Source organism: Thermobia domestica, chromosome 8, assembly GCF_964235325.1.
Source record: "Thermobia domestica chromosome 8, izTheDome1.hap1.1, whole genome shotgun sequence".
NCBI lineage: Eukaryota > Metazoa > Arthropoda > Insecta > Zygentoma > Lepismatidae > Thermobia > Thermobia domestica.
Genome location: NC_137461.1, coordinates 9,597,951 through 9,617,059, shown reverse-complemented (window position 1 = coordinate 9,617,059; position 19,109 = coordinate 9,597,951). Strand labels below are relative to the sequence as shown.

At 34.5% G+C, this 19,109-nt stretch overlaps 1 protein-coding gene and 1 non-coding gene across 2 annotated transcripts in view; one reads left to right on the top strand and one right to left on the bottom strand.

Moving 5' to 3' along the window:
• Window positions 1-19,109, top strand: part of LOC145692677 (uncharacterized) — a 1,521,027-nt gene that overhangs the window by 113,067 nt on the left and 1,388,851 nt on the right. The window contains exons 21-24 of the mRNA XM_081768059.1: window positions 2,115-2,186; window positions 7,677-7,748; window positions 12,083-12,154; window positions 17,207-17,272. Coding sequence (XP_081624185.1) covers window positions 2,115-2,186; window positions 7,677-7,748; window positions 12,083-12,154; window positions 17,207-17,272 — 282 coding nt within the window. The remainder of the gene's footprint in view (window positions 1-2,114; window positions 2,187-7,676; window positions 7,749-12,082; window positions 12,155-17,206; window positions 17,273-19,109) is intronic.
• Window positions 17,588-17,661, bottom strand: TRNAQ-UUG (transfer RNA glutamine (anticodon UUG)). The gene has a single exon. It is a non-coding gene; the product is annotated as a tRNA-Gln (tRNA).

Genomic DNA, 19,109 nt, shown 5'->3' with positions numbered 1-19,109 from the left:
TAACAGCACAAAATGGTTCACCTTTGATAGCAAATATGGCTGCCAGTCATAATCTGTAATACTACAATTAAACTAATGATTGTTTTGAGTTAACAATTAATAATTTATTAGTATTGACATAGACACCTGAAAAACATGCATCTTATCTTTCTCTAAGCCGTTTCCTTATTGAGCAGTGTAAACAGTTTTTGCTAAGCCGACAGATGACGTATAAAGATAACAATTATTGTTTTAAGCGCCCAAATAACAGATCAAAAGTGAATTGCATATTTTTAATAGATAGAATCAACACATGACCGAGAAGAAATTGTTTTTCGTAATCAGCTAGCGCTGAAGTATTTTATGATGCAATAAATGAATTATTGGAAATGTCCATCCATATTTATTTATTTATTTATTTTGCTGGTACAGATATAATGATCTTTATTATGAACCAATTTTTAGAACATTCATTTTATTTTGTGCAATGGACTTGAAGAGGTGCATTTAGTTTCTATTTTGCAATTTCTTTAATTTTACGTTACGATGGACTCTTTATTTACGTTTAAACCTCATCCGAGGTAGCCGGAGCGATAACATACTCTCATAGTGTTTACTTATATGCCATGATAATGCTCCAGTCAATAAGTGTGTATGTGCAGACGAAATGAATAGAAATGAGGGGTTCGAGATTATCTTTGCCTGGGTTCTATACCCGTGAGCGGTGCTTCATGAGAGAAGCGGGAAGAACGACACTTCATTGCATAACATGGCTGACAAACTGATGAACCTTTTATATAGTTCTGCAGAATTTCCTTTTATTTTCAGTTTTTTCTTTCCTTTACATATAATACATAAATAAGTAAACTCAATTTGTTAAGGAATTAAGTACAAAAGTTTGATCATGTATGTATTTGATTCAATATTTTCCTCGTTATTCATTATGTACATAGTCCGCCTACACCGGCTGTCATATTATGTTCTTTATAGTAAAATCAAGTTGCTAAACTTATTGCCTTCAATATAATTCTTAATATTGTGGTTTATTGTTTTTTTATTGTTTTTATTATTGAGATTCGAATCACATCACAATTTGCAGGGAAAGAGTATTTTTGAGTAGTAACTATGTATGCATTCTGGTTGCCATTAGTGAAGCTGTCAATACACAGGTGCTGGTCGGATTCTAAATTCGATTTCCGAACTTGATTATCACGTTGGTTTATTTTGGCACCCGCAGTAATCATAATACTATTTTCTTCCTTGTGTTTACAATATTCGTGTGAATACTTATCTTGTTATTTATTTTTATATGATTGAATCTAAGTAGATTTCAAGTTTGAAATGAAGAAACGAGTGTTCAGTTTGCTTTTCAATTAACTGTGAATTCTGTTGATAAGATTTAAATGCTGGACAAAATCCCAGCCTAACATTGTTTGGAATTTCAAACGGTTGGTACATCAGTAGTAAGACATATGTGAGACAAGTACAAACCAATTATCATATTTGTGTTTATCAAATTTTTATACAGAACAATTTATTTATGAATTACCATTTTCTTTAACAGTTTTACAGACACACACATACACATACAGACACACTCACACAAAGAAAAAATACAACAACAAAAAATAAAAGTTCTGTGTACCGGACCCCAGTATATGGCTTCGATATTTATTTATTTATTTATTTATTTTATTTTATTTATTTTTGTTACACAGAATCTAAATTTCGCAACCCCAGGACTATTCACCCAGTCAATTTTGTTTTATGGGCGAAAAACATGTAACAAACTACATCGAATCCATATCCTGGGGTCTACTGCACAGGACTTTGTTTTTTGTATGGCTATCTTACGCGTATTCTCCCTATGCAAAATCGCTAAAGTTTTTCGCCCATAAAAAAATTGACACGGTCGATCATCCTGGGGTTTCGAAATTTGGATTCTGTGTAACAAAATACATCGAATTCATACCCTGGGGTCTACTGCACACAACTTTTATTTATTTATTTTTTTATTTTTTTTATGTGTGGCTGTGCAATCAAATGTTCATAATTAAAGTTATTATTGCGTGTAGAAAGAGTTAATCCTTTAACGCTACCATATAAGAAATAACTAAAATAAAAACTCTTTACAGGTGCTGACGAAGTCTACCAGCTTATAGTAGAAGAAATTTTGGAAGCTTGGATTACAGCTAAACGAAATGAAGGTATGTTTTCTTCTTTGTAATTAAGCAGTTACTTTTATTTTTGGAAACTGTACTACTACATCTATATTTATTCACGCATGAAGTCAAATCAGCGTATATGAATCCCTTTTGGCCAATTAGAACTTTATGTTAAATACTGTATTACAACTTCCTATGGGTTATGAGTATGTGTCTTTAAAAGAGAGATAAATTACCAGTTAGAAAAAATATATACATTTTTTCCCTTAATAATAGATGAATTGCAAACTAGTAATATTAAATTGCATTATCTCCAGAATTCTTGACATAACAATAATAACGTTAAAGTACACGAGTATGTACACCTGCAGTCAATATCTATGTATCTCTTAATTTTACTATAACGGCCTTGGACTCTCTATAATACAGAGTAAATACTGACAGTGATTATTATTATTAAATATTCTGCCAGTTGGCAGGTCCTGAGACTAATGAGTTCTTCTTTTTTATTTTTAACTTTAAGGCCTGGAAATGTTTCTTCAATGTTTCTTGATTTTCAGCTTCCTTTTTTTTAACTCCCAATATTTTCTTCTGTTTTTTAATTCATCGATCACTTGTGTTCTTCTTCCTATTCCTCGGTTTCCTTCCCTATGTCCTAATATGGCGGTATGAAGAAGAGCATTTCTTCGCAAGATGTGTCCAATCCAATTGGCCTTTCTACGAAGAATGGTGTTTAGAAGCGCCCTCTTCTCTCCTATTCGTTTTAAAACATCTTCGTTTGTTACTCTTTCTGTCCATTTTATCATCTCCACCTTCTTCCAACATCACATTTTAAAGCTCTGTAAATATTTATTTTGTAACTTTTGTAATCTCCAAGTCTCTGAACCATAAAGTCCAATACTCCATATATAGCACTTGCCCAGTTTCTTCCTTAGTCCAATATTTGTTCTGTAACTCCCGTAATGTCCAAGTCTCTGAAGCATAAAGTCCAATACTCCATATATAGCACTTGCCCAGTTTCTTCCTTAGTCCAATATTTGTTCTGTAACTCCCGTAATGTCCAAGTCTCTGAAGCATAAAGTCCAATACACCATATATAGCACTTGCCCAGTTTCTTCCTTAGTCCAATATTTGTTCTGTAACTCCCGTAATGTCCAAGTCTCTGAACCATAAAGTCCAATACTCCATATATAGCATTTAACCAATTTCTTCCTTAGTCCAATATTAAGGCTGCTAGTTAAGGGTGATCTTTTCTTGTTAAGGGTGTTTGGCTATGGCAATTCTTGACCTGGTGCAGTGGCAATTTTGTATTCATTTTTCGCCCAAAATTCCTAATAGCAACATGAAATTCTTATTAAATATAAGAACCCTAGAGAATGTTTTAAATCATATTAAAAAATAGTATGTTATAGCAAAAAGTTAACGTAATGGGGAATATATTGCGATGAATTTAGAGTATATTTATGGCAGTTCCGGGAGCTATTCGATGGTGTGCTCATATTTCCTGTTGGCCTACCTTTCACCGATGCTGGGGCAATATGAATTCAGAGCGTAAGAGAAAATGCTAATATTACGGATTGCATTGATAGATTCGAATCGTACAGTTCCCGCAGGCTTATTTTTTAAACTTAATATCAACTTCAGTATCTTTAAGACGCACAAACATTTCAGTACAAGTAAAGGAAAATTAAATAAACGTTAGGGCTCCCGCGCGACTAGAGAACGGTAGATTTCTTCTGCGTAGAGTATAAGATGGATGATAATCTTTTGGAAAGAAGAACAGAAAAAATGAAATGAAATCTTTGAGTTTTACGTCCTACGGTTATGCCGGTAAGGCTAAAGGAGACGGTAATGATGAATGAAATGGTGGAATGAAGAAAGTGGGAGGAAACGGAAGAACCCCGAGAAAACCCACGCACACGGTGTTTGTTCACCACAAAGTTCACTTGGCGGGGGCTGGGATCGAACCCGGGACCCCAAGCACCAGCGGTGAACGCTCTACCACTGAGCCCCCGCGGTCCCGAAGAAGAACAGATATCAATGATTTCGAAGTAGTATTTGATCATAAGTCAACTGCTATCTTTCGAAACAAATAGCAAAATCTCGTATCATAAACTATGATTTATTACGAGGCGCATTCGAAAAGTAACCTGCGATTAGTAATAGGGAAAGCGCTACCATCTTTGCATAGAAGTGCGCGGTCCAGCCGTGGTAAAGTGAAGGCTGTCTGATCGCTAGTTCCACTTTTGTGGCGTCTCAAAATGTATGCCGCAGTATAAAACCCCACCAAATGCGAGGTGCAAACTGTTATACGTTTTCTTATGGCAAAACAACATTCGGCAGCAGCTGTTCATCGGGAACTTTGTGCCGTGTATGGACCAAGTGTGATGAGTGAAGGAGTTGTTCGTGAATTGGATTCGTTCATTTAAAAGCGGACGAACAAACATTCATAACGAAGAGAGGAGTGGCAGGCCATCAGTGGTCACTGATGAGCTCGTTCAGAAAATTGATCGAGAAGCTCGTGAAAATCGACGTTTCACAAGTTCGGAGCTTTCCGATGTATTATAAAGAAGTGGCTTGGATCTCAGCGCTTTGGTGATGAGGAGGAGCTGAAAGATGCAGTTACAGGTTGGCTGAAGGAACAGACGGGAGGTTTTTATGCTGATGGAATTTCGAACCTAATGTGGAGACATAAGTGCTTGAATGTTTATGGAAACTATGTTGAAAAATAGAGCAAACAAGTAGTTTTCAGATGTATATAATTAATTCTTCTTATTTGTTTTGGGGGGAAACGATAATCATGCCTGTTGTTCTGTATGGCTGCGAAATATGGTCGCTTACTCTGAGGGAAAACATAGACTGAAAGTATTTGAGAACAGGATCCTGAGAAGAATATTCGGACCCAAGAGGAACGAGAATGGGGAATGGCGGAAACTTCATAACGAGGAACTACATAATTTATACGGTTTACCAAACATTGTTAGGGTCGTCAAGTCTAGGAGGCTTAGGTGGGCGGGTCATATAGCTAGAATGGAAGAAAGTAGAAACGCCTTCAAAGTCTTGACTGGAAGACCAATCGGAAAACGACCATTAGGAAGATCTAGGCGCACATGGGAGGACAATATTAAGATGGATCTCGCAGACATAGGAATACAAAATAGAAACAGGATGCAGTTAGCTAAGGATAGAAGTCAGTGGAGAGCTTTTGTGAACGCGGCATTGAACCTCCGGGTTCCATAGGCCATAAAGTTTGTTAGTTAGTTAGTTATTTGTTTTGGTGTTTCTTTTTATTTAACCAATCTGAGAGTACTTTCCGAACGCCCCTCATATAACAAATACAAAATAAATTCACAATCTAGAGACATAAATAATTTCGTTAGAGTGATCCTTTCTACTAGTGATTTATATACAATCTACCATTTAAAAAGATTACTTAATATTACACTCTATTATTAAATTTTAAAAAATCATAACAATACAAATACATATAAAATTGCTAAATATATATGAGCACTAGAAGAATAATTCACGAGTAAATTTTATTATATTAGCTATCAATGTATCAACGGAAAATCAGGAAATTTTAAAATATTGAAATTTCATGTGAACAAAAATGGGTTAGCTTTATACCTCCTTTGCAGTAAATTGTACGAGGGGCGTCCAATAAATTACCTACCAAACAAAAAGGGAGAGGCGAAGCATAATGACCCCTGACACGCACGTCAAGGCCACTGTGGGGAACCCCGCTGCGCAATTTGAGGTCAGTCGGAGAAACTTAGTAACTGTGAGCAGAGTGTGTTACACCGCGCAGCGAATGTTTCTGTGACGCCGCGAACAATGCATTTGCAGAAGTAGGAGCCTTGTCGCAGAAGGCTGTGTACGGAACTTCTTCGGGGGCGGGGAATCGTGGTCTTTCCACTGCATGAACTCCTGCTTGCTCTCAGGATCCCAATGGTAGATCCAGGTTTCGTCCCCTGTCACCTGTTGAGTTCTCCGCTAACACAAACACTCTTCTCACGCCACTGTGTTGTCCCGACTGACTTCAAATTGCGCAGCGCGGTTCCCCACAGTGGTCTTGGCCTACGTGTGAGGCGTTATTATGCCCACCCCTCCCTTCCTGTCTAGATAGATAACTCACTGGATGCCCTTCGTACATTAGACACATCATTTGTACATAAAAGACATAAAAGACTGTGTAATATATTTCCATTCTATATAAATATAGGTGAAAGGCGCTATTTTTCTTTTCGTATTTCTTGTTCACGAAACCTAAAACCGCCGGTGGAGCATATATTTTCGTTAATATAAGTAAATAGTGAAAAATACATATAAATTACATAGCAATTACGTAAGTACGCAATGAAAATTAAAAAAAAAACTGTTCAAATTAAGAAATGTTATTTTCTGCTTATTTAATAATTTTTATCTATTTTATTATGTTTCTTCTTAATATAGTATTTTAGTGAAGTTTTGTTTAATGCAATTTTAGGAAAAGTGAAGGTAACAAGATCTTGTAAAGTTTCTTTTTCAGAATATTTACAGAGTTTGTGCGGGAAGTAGTTGCATTGTTTTCCCCCGTCAAAACGTGATGAATGAAGGGGATGTTACTGCACTGGTTGGGTGGGTGGGGTGTCTTAGCTACCAGCGCACCAGTTGCCAGTCGTCTCCAAGCCTTCACGCAGTGTAGATCGAGTTTAAGCTGAACCCCTTACAAGGTGCCTTATCTTCTCCACAATAAATCGTTTGTTAGAGCAGGGCCACGCGGTGAAGTTTTGCATCAAACTGGATAAAATTGCGAGCGAGATCCACGACATGATCAAGACTCTGAATGGCACATCCCAGCCTCACCTCGTCCGAAGAAAGCCCGCATGAGCAAGTCAAAAATGAACTTGCTGTTGATAATCTTTTTTGATTGCAAAGGAGTGGTTCACAGAGAGTTTGTATGCCCTGTCCAAACTTTGAATGCTGCATTCTACGTGGAAGTATTTGAAAGACTCAGAAAACGAGTCGCTCGCATCCGTCCAGCGATCGCTGGATCATGGAAGCTTCAGCATGGCAATGCGCCGAGCCACACCACATTTGGTGTCATGGACTTCCTGACCAAACAAGGCATTACACAGCTTCCCCAGCCACCCTACAGCCCATATGTCACTCCTGCAGACTTCTTTTTCTTCCCCCGACAGAAAAGGGTCATGAAAGGACGGTACCTTCTTCCAGGCTATTCAAGAGGGCGTGACGAGAGGGATGAAGAGCATTTCAGCTTCTACGTTCCAGGGAGCCTTCAGTGATTGACAGAGTCATTGGAAATGCTGTGTTGATGCAGAAGTGGCATAGTTTGAAAACTGTTAATTAAGTCTATATGTCAAAATTGTGAATAGTATTTTTTTAAAAGTTCAGTCCTTCTACTTTCTGGACGAACCGTGTATTTCTTAATTTATTAGTCAAAATATTATTGAATATTATTTATGCCAGTGAAATATTTTAATTGTTTATTTTGGATGATACGCAGTACAAGATTTATCAAATTTTCAGATGCTGACCAAGGGGAGACGGAGTTTTTACAGAAGATGTACGAAATTTGGATTATGTATGCCCCAGAAATAGGCAAGTATTAATTAAATTACCTAAGTTTTTAATTGTTTAAAGAAATGTATTTTTCATATACTGCTTAACATTCATTTTTCTTGACCAAGGCACTATGAAATGTGAATCTATACCTTAACATGTAATCCAAGCTACATGTACTCCCATGTACTCCCAATTCTCCCATGTAGAAATAGAGCCTGCACCCAATGCACCACGCTATCTTCCAGAGCTAACTATTTTACCACGAATCAGGTTTACTCTTATGATCATAGTTCTAAATATTGATAGTATGAAGATTAGAGTACTTTATTTCAGTGTGATATTCCCAATTGTCTCATTAGTTTTGGGAAGAGTCTTTATTACTGATCTTTCGTTTCAAGTACAATTATACGCCTGTAATTGTCTGTAATTTCTTACTATGTTTCGGTAACCGTTTCATGATTTTTCGAGTTTTACTTTCTATATATTTATATAATTCCACTACAAATGAAGAACCTATTAAAAATAAGGCTTATCACTTATCACTTTCACTATTTGAATTTATGTAACAGGTTTATCAAACGTCTGTGACTATAGACCAACTTATGAGTAAAGCAAGGTGTCTCAGTGCTACAGCGTTTATCTCTGATATGTGGGGTCGCTTCTTCGATCCAAGTAAGTCTGTGGTGGACAATATCATGTCCATGGGTTTTAACAGGGTACTCCCATTTCCTCCCGGATTCTCATTCCACCAATTCTTTCGTCATTATTCACGTGCCTTAATCATTCGTCACCCTTAGCCTAAAGGGCATAATCGTGGGACGTTAAACTAAAAGATTTCATTTTTTCGTTATAAGTAAATATACGGAAAAATGGAGAACTGAAATCTGGATTTTGGCAACATTGATTAAAAGAAACTGGCTACCTACCTTGGATGTAGGCAATATTTTGGATTCGGCAACAGTGACGAAACATAGATATCGCGCTTCCTTCAACTCAGGTCATTCTTTAGCACTGTGCTCTGATCATGGGTTTTTTGGTACTTATCTCTCAAGTTATACAGTGTGTCTTTAAAAGAACTCCGGGGTTTTGAGGCAAAATATTTTAATTAAGTAAAAAACGTACATACATGTGTGATACATGATTGGAAAGCTTACATTTTCAAGTTTTGTTTTTAACAATTTAATAAAGTTCAATATGAGCCCCGTGAGTGGCACGGCACACAACAGACTTAGTTTCTATGAGCCAAATAACACATTGAGCCTTTTGTTGTGGCGTCAACATAGCGCGAAGCGCAACTATCCACACGGCATGACACTGATTCACTGACTACCGCAGCTGCTACGTCGTCTCAAGGTCAACGCTCCGCAGCACTGCCACCTGTTGATAAAAACATTTCCAATTAGTATGACTAAAACTTTTTGAGCTAGTCGTTTCAGAGAAATTAACTAAATTTTGCTTTCTTTTATCGTTAATAATATATGAATTTTTAAAACCCCGGAGTTCTTGGTGGTATGTAATTCCTTTTCTCATACCATATTTCTCTCATTCATATTTATCCTTGTTCCCTTTCTGCTGAAGAAGAAACTAGCTTGTTCCGAAACATCTGGAGAATATTTAATTTTCACACGGGAGGATATATTAGTTAACCCTTTTTTTTTTTTGGCTAATTTTAGTTTAGTAAATATTTGGCAAAATAACCTAGAGTAGGTTTACAAATATAAATATATTAATATATATATAATTATAAACTTTGAAGAACCTGACATCCATGGATTCTGTTTAAGAATCCAGTAAGCTTAAGTCAAATGAGTTTTATTGTGATCAGAAACCTACCATTGTAGAGCTAATATCCAGAACGCTTAAAGAATAACATTCACAGAAATATAATTTTTTAAAAGGATCTTTGAGCAATTATGCGGAAACCTATTTTCCTTCCAACATATATGAACGAACTCAACTGGACAGAATTACAACAGGTGTGACAGTATTTGATCACCAAATAATGTTTTTTTTTCTTTCTTCTGAAACGAAATACGACATCCTTAGTATTTCCTTATTGATTCTCCCTTTACTTATTCCTGTAATCCTTTGTTGACTTTTTCTTTATTCACTTGAACAAAGTGTAAAGTATTAGATAAGTGTTAGTGGACAGTTATTCAAAATGGATCCAAGTGTAAAATGTAAATTCAACAACAGCATCTAAAACTAAACAAAAGTTAGACGAGTTTTTTCAAATTTTCGGGTATCCAAAGACTTTAATATCAAATAACGGACCTCCTTTCACATCATTTGAGTTCACAACATACCTAAAAAAAAGAAATATCAAGGCAGTGCTAACCCCACCATACAACCCAAAAAGCAATGGAATCGCTGAAAAAGCCGTGCAGACAGTAAAGCAGCTTTTAAGAAAACAGTTTTTAGAAAATAAATATACATGGAACCGTAGATTAAAAGAGCATAAGCTAGAAAAGTAACACTACTGTCAATACTCTGTAATGAGCATGGGGATAGCCGGCTTTCGCATGAGTCGAAGAGTTCGTGGGAGCAAAAATAAAGTTGAAATATGCTAGTGGGCTTGTTAGAAGTACTGTGAATATTATTTAGTAGCATGGGGATAAAATTTAGTAAAGTACTTTTGAAGTTTGTGTGCATGTACCCGTGTCCGTAAATAAAGAGTACCTTAGTTTGAAAGTAGTTATTTTAATAGTAAAAATAATAGCAGTATAGCTAGTATAAGTTTCAGCTGTATAGCAATAAGTTGGATTTGCTATTTAGCGTCATATTTATTTGTGTCACTTTGTAATATCTGTACACTTGGAATTATCAATAATACTTTAAACGCATAGTATGACATGAAGCGAATTATGTTTATCTGTACACTTGGAATTATCAATAATACTTTAAACCCATAGTACGACATGAAGTGAATTATGTTTATCTGTTCACTCGGAATTATCAATAATACTTTAAACCATAGTATGACATGAAGTGAATTATGTTTATCTGTTCACTTGGAATTATCAATAATACTTTAAACGCATAGTACGACATGAAGTAAATTGTGTTTATCTGTTCACTTGGAATTATCAATAATACTTTAAACGCATAGTACGACATGGAATCAATTGTATTTCATTCTGCTACGTGCAAATGTAGGACAAATAGTTCGATTGATAGGATTTGTTTTGTTTTCTCTCCAGTTTAACGTCCTTCTTTTGAAAAATGTGTACTTATATACTAATGTGAGGTAAAATTGGACATTAAACTGGAGAAGTGTACTAGGATTTGATTCTTCAAAAAACAAATATTAACCACTTTCCCACGAAAGAGTCCGTTGAATTTAATAGGAATTGTACTCGGGAATAATTTTCCTTTAAACTGGACCATTTTTATGCTAATTACCAAGAATAAACAAAGGTCTCGCTCGACTTTCGAAAACAAAGTATCAAGATATTTAGAGTAACAGACAGATGAAGTAATAAAGTTTCACAACATGGTAGTGAATTATTATATACAGTATGTTCAAAAATTCAATGACCAAACTTTTGGAAGTAATTCCGTACATTAAATAAAAGGAGAAAAGTTCCAATAAATTTGGGTTGTAGGGTAACATTTTTTTTTTTAAGTTACAAGCTGTGGAAAGCGACAAATAATAAAGTTTAAATCTACAAATCACGAGAACTACGGAGTCTGACGCAAAATATTCAAGATTTTACAGAGGAACCAGTATCGTTCTATCTAAATATCAATATTTCACAACCCTTCTGTACGTAGAAGTTAGGGTTTGGGGAGACATTTTGAATGAAATGAAATCTTTAAGTTTTACGTTCCATGGATATGCCGACTAGGCTAAAGAAGACGGCGATGATGAGAAATGAATTAAACGGTTGAATGAAGAAAGTGGGAGGCAACGGGAGAACCGCGAGAAAACCCACGCACACGGTGTTTGTCCACCACAAAGCTCACTTGACGTGAGCTGGGATCCAACTAAGGACCCCTGCACCAGAGGTGAATACTCTACCACTGAGCCATCGCGGCCCCAAAACACTTTTAAGTGTTAATTAAGAATAAATGGCAATATTCGAGTAAATACCGTTTCAAACTCGTTTTATTTCTTTGTTAGTAATAACAAAGTTTGAATTTCATAAGAAGTAACGTTAATAGACCTAGATTCTCGAATTTTTGGCTGACCGAGATTTGCTTCAGATAGAAAAATGAGTACAGATTTCAATCAATGTTCTCTTTAAAATAATTTCCTTTTGCACATATCAATATTTGTAAAACAATGAACTTGTCAGCTAGTTTAAGTAATTGTAGAAAAATTATGTGAACTTTCTGAATTTTGAACTAACTAACATCTTTTGTTATAGGAAACGTGGAAGTAAAGCATCAATTCTTTGAGCAAATGTTAGAACTTTGGGCTGTTGCTAAGATTGATTCTAGTAAGTATATTATCTTTTCTTGAATGATCAATTCGAAAAAGAAATTAGATAAGTTTAAAAGTAATAAATTTTAAATTGTTATGTTCACTATATATTCACTATAATGTTCACTATTCCAACAAAATAAAAATAATAATAACATAAAAAGTCTCATGTGCAAATGAAAGATGTTGGGTATACAAGTTTTATTAGGTGTAACCGTGTACAGTGTGTATTTTGAATCTTAATACCTTTTGATTACAGGACGATGTTGCTATACCTACGAACAATTCGAAAGAAAAAATTACTCCTGAGTTAGCATTTATCAAGTAAAAAAAAATATGACAAGGTGCAATCCATTTCAAATTGTATTTTCATTAGAATTTGAATGTGTACGATATTAATTTGTATTTACAATACATTGTTTCTAATAGTACACACTTTTTTTAGGCAAATTTTTTTTCTTTATATATATATAATTATTTAATAACAAAAGTATCTACGAACATTAATCTGCAAAGGTTACAGTATATTTGTCAATATTCTAATTTAGAACGTTATATAAATATTAGTTTTATTAATTATGATAGGGTGCAATCGTATAAAATAATTCTGAAAACCACAGACGTCAATATAACTACATTCTCAAATAATTGAATGATATTTTAATACTAATACTAATAATAAAAATTTCATTTATGTATTTATTTATTGATGAAAGTGACACCACAGCTAAAGCCTTGAATGGGCACATAAATAATACATGAGTTAACAAGTTATAATTATTTTAGAAAAAATTAAACATGCAAGAAGGAACATAAAATAATTCATAAAACACAAAATTTATATAAAGTTTTCAATAAAATATATTGTACCTTCATAGAATTGTTCAAAGAGAAGGAAAAGTGTGTGTAATATTTTGACATACTAGTTTAAATTACAAAAATTGTTTATCTGGAAATTACAGATTTATTTGTCCAATTACGATTTCCATAGAGTAAATAAATACATACAAATGGTGATAATAAACATAATATAAAATTGAATGCAATTAACGCATGCACAAAAAAAAAAAAAAAAATACAGAACTCATATATAAAACAAATCATATACTTGTATAAAAGAAAAAAAAAGGTAATACTCTCAGCTGCTTATAAAATAAGTATACAAACGCCTTTGAATAACACTGAAATTATGTTCAAAAATGTCAATAATATTAGCAAGATCATTGACCGTTTACAGAGTTTTATATATGGGCACATCATTGAGTCAGTAAATGAGTCTAGAAATATTGGGGTTTCTTGTATGATAGCTCTCTGTTGTTCTAAGCGAAGCAAAAAGACCTTAACTCCACATTTTTCGAAAATCGAGATATTGGTATGGGAATGTTCGTAGTACAATTTTGCATCTATCTAAAGTGAAATTGACGTGGTTTGACCAATAGGTAGGGAGTAATGACGTCATAAGTGTTTACCTTATGTTCAAAACTGTAACTGAAAGTAAGCAAAAAGACCTTAAGTGGCAATTCATAAGCAAAAATATTTAACTGTATTACCACACAAATTTTAGATCGTGAAAATATATTTAATACAGTTTTACTGAAATACAACAAATTTGAACGTACAGCCTAAGCCAAAACGCGTTTTGCTTATTTTCTCGAAAGTATGTGAAATGGAGATAAGGCCTTTTCGCTTAGCAGGGCAGTACTGTTGTTACATGCAGAGTTACCATTGACAATAAATTCAAATTACCATGGAGAATTGAGTGCAATATTTTGACATCAACAATAATCCTTCTTTCGAACAACTTCAACATACCCAATGACAATCTAACTTTATCTAAAGCTATACCTTTATAACACGTGAATTTCTAACGTAGCCAAGCGAGAAAAAGATTTTGAATCGTTTCCAAGTTATTTGATATATGATGTGTAGTTCTGTTCCATATATTTGAGCAATATTCCAGATGACCTCTGACATTACAATAATAGAGAATAAGACAGGTTTTGACAGAATTGAAGTCTTTGGACATTCATTTCAGAATGCTAAGATTCTTTCGCGCTTTAGAAGTTATATTCTTAACGTGTTGTTTAAAATAATAATAATAATAATAATAATAATAATAATAATAATAATAATAATAATAATAATAATAATAATAATAATAATAATAATAATAATACAGTGAAACCTCTCTAAAGCGGACAGCCGTGGGGAATCAAAAATTGTCCGCTATAGAGAGGTGTCCGCCTTAAAGAGGTTTCAATATTTTCTTACTTAAATTAGTAATCAAAGTGATATGTAATTAAAAAAAATATTTTTGTATGAATCGTGTATTTACGAATATTACCAAAATGCTACGACACCTGCATTATCTTCCGCCGTCCAATACTCTATGTTCGAGGCACAACATTGAAATAAGATGCTATAGTTCTCTGCACTTTACACTTATCATTACTTACTACGTTTTCAGTATGCCGCTTTAATTTGTGAGTTAATTGCAGTCCAGAAGTGTCTTTTTTTGAGACAATATGCATACCCATGGGCAAAAAATACCAAACTTGTCTTCTGCTTGGTCAGAGAATCCAGAGGGACAGTAGCATAACATGTCATCCAAACGTCAGGCAACTGTCAATCACTTTTGTGTCTAAAATAGCTTGGGTGGGAGTGGGATGCATGGTTGCTGAGCAGACAGTTGAGGAAGCTAAATGTCACATTGCTTCCTTGGTGACACATACATGAAAAAATGAATTTTTACTATACCTTTAATTTGCTTCTAGAGAAAGTGTCCGTAATACGGAGGCAAATAATACCTATAAAAGACAGAAAAAGACTGTCCGTGTCCGTATTAGAGAGTGACCGCTTTAGAGAGGTTTGCCAATATGTTTTTTCCTATTGCAGTGTTTGGAAATTACAAAATATGTCCGTTACGGGAGGTGTTCGCTTTATAGAGGTGTCCGTTAGTAGAGGTTTCACTGTAATAATAATAATAATAATAATAATAATAATAATAATAATAATAATAATAATAATAATAATAATAATAATAATAATATATGTGGACATGAAAGCAGATGTTAGGTATACAATTTTATTAGATGTAATCGTGTACAATATATATTTTGACTCTTAATCTCTCTTGATTACAGAACGATTTTGCTATACTTAAAAACAGTTCGAAAAAAAAAGTTTCTATAAGTTAGCTTTTACAAAGTAAAAACTTTTATGATAGGGTGCAATCGTATAAAATATTTCTGAAAACCACAGACGCAATACAACTACATTCTCAAATAATTGAATGAAATTTTTAATATTAATACTAATAATACAATTTTGATTTATTTATTTATTTATGAAAGTGACTCCACAGCCAAAGCCTTGAATGGGCCCATAAAAATACATGAATTAACAAGTCTAAGTAGTTTACAAAAAAAATTTAAACATGCAAGAACCAACATAAAATAATCTATAAGAAACAAAATTTATATGAATTTTAAAAATACTATATGCTCTACTTGCATAAATTTGTTCAAAAAGAAGAAAAATGTGTATAATACTTTGAGATACCAGTTTAAATTACAAAAAATGTTTATTATTATTATTATTATTATTATTATTACTCAAGAGCACATTTTAAATTTAGTGTAGCTAATGAAATGATTTTAAGAAATTTCAAGACGCTAAATTTGTATTATTGAGATTCTAGTTAATATTTTATTCTCTTACGATCATCTGTCACATGGTCGTGCACAAGTAATCATAAGAATTGTTATATCTATATGTTATATCTGCCATTTTCTTGTTAAATACTATGGTCTCTTAAATATAACCTTATGAACATTGAGGTATTTTAGAGAAACATTTATTACATAAAACAATTCTACACAATTATCATTTTATTTTCTTTCGGTTGTAGCAAACTTGATCGAAGGTAACCAAAAATTCTTATTTTAATTTATTCCATATACTTGTAATTTCATAGTTATTATTGGGTAAATAAATGTGCGTGGATTCCAACTTTATTTGAATTGCTTTTGCTTTACACACTATCAAATTATGTATAATAATTCGTGGTTTAAACTCTCATTTTCATATGAACATATTGTGCTGTATCATCAAATATTGTGTAGGAAAGGGTGTTTTGAAAGCGAAAAGACAGTCTTTTTTTGTTCGAAAAGATGAGCAGAAATTTATAGATTATTTTACTCAACTGTCAGAATTGTTCACAACGAGTAATATAAATTATCTTACTAAACTGTCAGCTGCACCACACAAAACGCCTTCTATTGAGAGGACGCCATCTTACTTCTGACTGACTGCAAACTGAGAAGACGAATTGACTGACATCTAACGGCAATTTTCTGAAAGTTTAGGCCACACATATTCAAACAACACTAATTTCCTTGCCGGCAAGTCCCATGTTCTGTAATTATTACCGTCCAAAATCAAGTAATTCTCTTTGAAACACGGTGTATTTCTTAATCAGACAGAAGAGTAGTTAATATTATTACTTTTGACAAACTTAATTCACAAGTGAACACATTAATTAGTATTAGTTAATTCCAACGCCGATTTGACTAGTACTATAATTTTTTGTTACTATCGCTTTTATATGCTTGTATGTTTACTTTCATAAATTAATATTCCTTCAACTGCATACACGTAATAAAATTTTTCATACTGTATGAAACTGTGTGGAAAATACATATATTTTATTGATTAGGTCTAATTGGTTCCCTATCTTATTCGAAAAGTACTACAATTTATAATTTAATGAAACATAAACAAATGAGGCAAACACACTAATAAATAACAAAATAAATAAACAGCTATAACATGATACAACATACGAACATAATATATAATAAACGTAAGTTACTTTTATTTTTTAAAAAGAGTCTTTGTTTGGCAACACTGAAAATGTAAAATTATTAAGATTAGGACTATGATTTCCCTCATTCATTGTTCTCCAGCAGTTATTAAATTTTTTTATTCTAGTTTTTATTTTTTATCGTGAATTTCTAAATATTTTTGCTTTTCTATTTAATTCCCAAGTATTCTATTTTATTTTCAGATAGAGCCGGTTTGAAGAAAGCAATCAACTCTGTTGTTCATGATTTTAAATTGGTGTACACAATCAGTAAGTGAACGAACGATTCTTATTACTATCTGTATGCTTGATTCTATTAATACTTCTCTTACCAGATCCCCTTAGGATTAGGATTAGATTTCTGGGTTGTCGACATCTCAGGCCATGTTGGCTCGTCACATATATGTGGGATGATATCCCTCGGAGAGCACACTCTCCGAAGAAAGGAAAGGAGGAAAGAATTGGAAGAGGAAGGAAACGGCTGGGAGCATTATATTAGGTACTATCCCGGCATTAGCCTGGTATGAATGACGGAAACCCAGGAAAGATTTCACTTAAGATGGCTGATACACTTTTTCGACCGAGTGACCCCACCGGGAATCGAACCCGGGACCGCTCGCACCAAAGGCGAGAGCGTTAGCGACTACGCCACGCGAGCCACACCAGATTCCCTTGTCATGTGGGGAAGTGCATCAATGAAAGTCCTAATTCTGAGCTTTGAAATTTTACCACTAAATTCTAACCTCTTATGGAGGAATATAAGGTTACATTTTCTATTAAAAAAATAATGGAGGTGGAAGCTGTGTTCGTTTTTACAGAGTGTTGTCATGTGTTCAATCCAGGTAATGTTTCAGTTTGTGCTAGATTTGCAAGGACTTCCTGAACCCAAAGAATGACTAAATTAATTCTGGACACGAAATAGTGATGAATCTTTATAAGCAAAAGAATATAATTCTTGTTATTGTCAAATGGATGAAACAGAGAATATTGTAAAACTTCTTTTGTAGGTAGAGCCAGGTTAATAAAACAGAGTCCGGAATCGACTTCCACTATCGGTTTATTTATAAAATTTTCTACAACAACAGTATTTACAGAACTTACTATAAAACACTTTTTCTAAATTGCAAGGTGGAAATTAGGTCGTCCTTGGCCGTGTGGTCGCGGACAGGATCTTTACAGACCCTCCGAAACAGACTAAGCAGAGTGGCGAAGAAAACTCCAATGCTCCGAAGCAAGCAGTGGGGAGACGGGGGTTAGCAGGCTAAGCAACTGAGGTAGGAATCCCGACAGAGCCCCGAAGCAGGCTAAACAGAGTGGGGAAGGAAATCCCAATGCTCCGAAGCAAGCAGTGAGGGGAGATAACAGTCACAGAGCCCCGAAGCAAGCTAAACCAGGAGGAAAGGAATAGCGAAGAGTCACGAAGCAGACTAGTGCTCCAAGGCAAGCAGTAGGAGGAACACCAAAGATCTGGTGCCGGTCCACTGGTTGCTGTCCAATATATAGGCGTCCCAAAGCGGCGGTAGTGCTGTTGTTGTCCTGTCATCATGTGATTTGTAGCAGAAGCTGGTGGCCCGTCGCCTGCTACTCGTAGTAATCCCAGTTGATGTATAATACTCCAACGTAAATCCATGTGATGATATTTACAAACATGAGCATATAGCAACGTTTGTATACAGAAGCACGTGGTATTATAGGGAGCTAGCTTGTTTACCAGCGGGTGCTGAGGTAAAGGGGGAAAAATTTCAATAATCTTTCTGCCTGACTCTTGCAATACTCCCTTACCCTCCTTTTATATGTCAGCGTTGCCAGGGTTTAAAAATTGTCACATGAATGTCATTCTGAAGAGAGTGTGAGTTGGTTATTTGTTGTGTGCTGTTGTGGTTGCGGTTTTGTTGGTTATTATTCATTTGGCAATGGCTTCACAGCGTAAGAGAGGTCAAACTATACACAGCGAAGCTAGAGGAGTAATAAGGAAGGCCGTAGTGCAGTGCGACGAAGAAGCGAGGGAGAAAAAACTGAAGCATTTGTTATTACAGCCTAATTTTCGTGTGTCCACGTATACAGAGATCTTTGATAGGGATTGCATAATTGCATAAACTCTATGAAT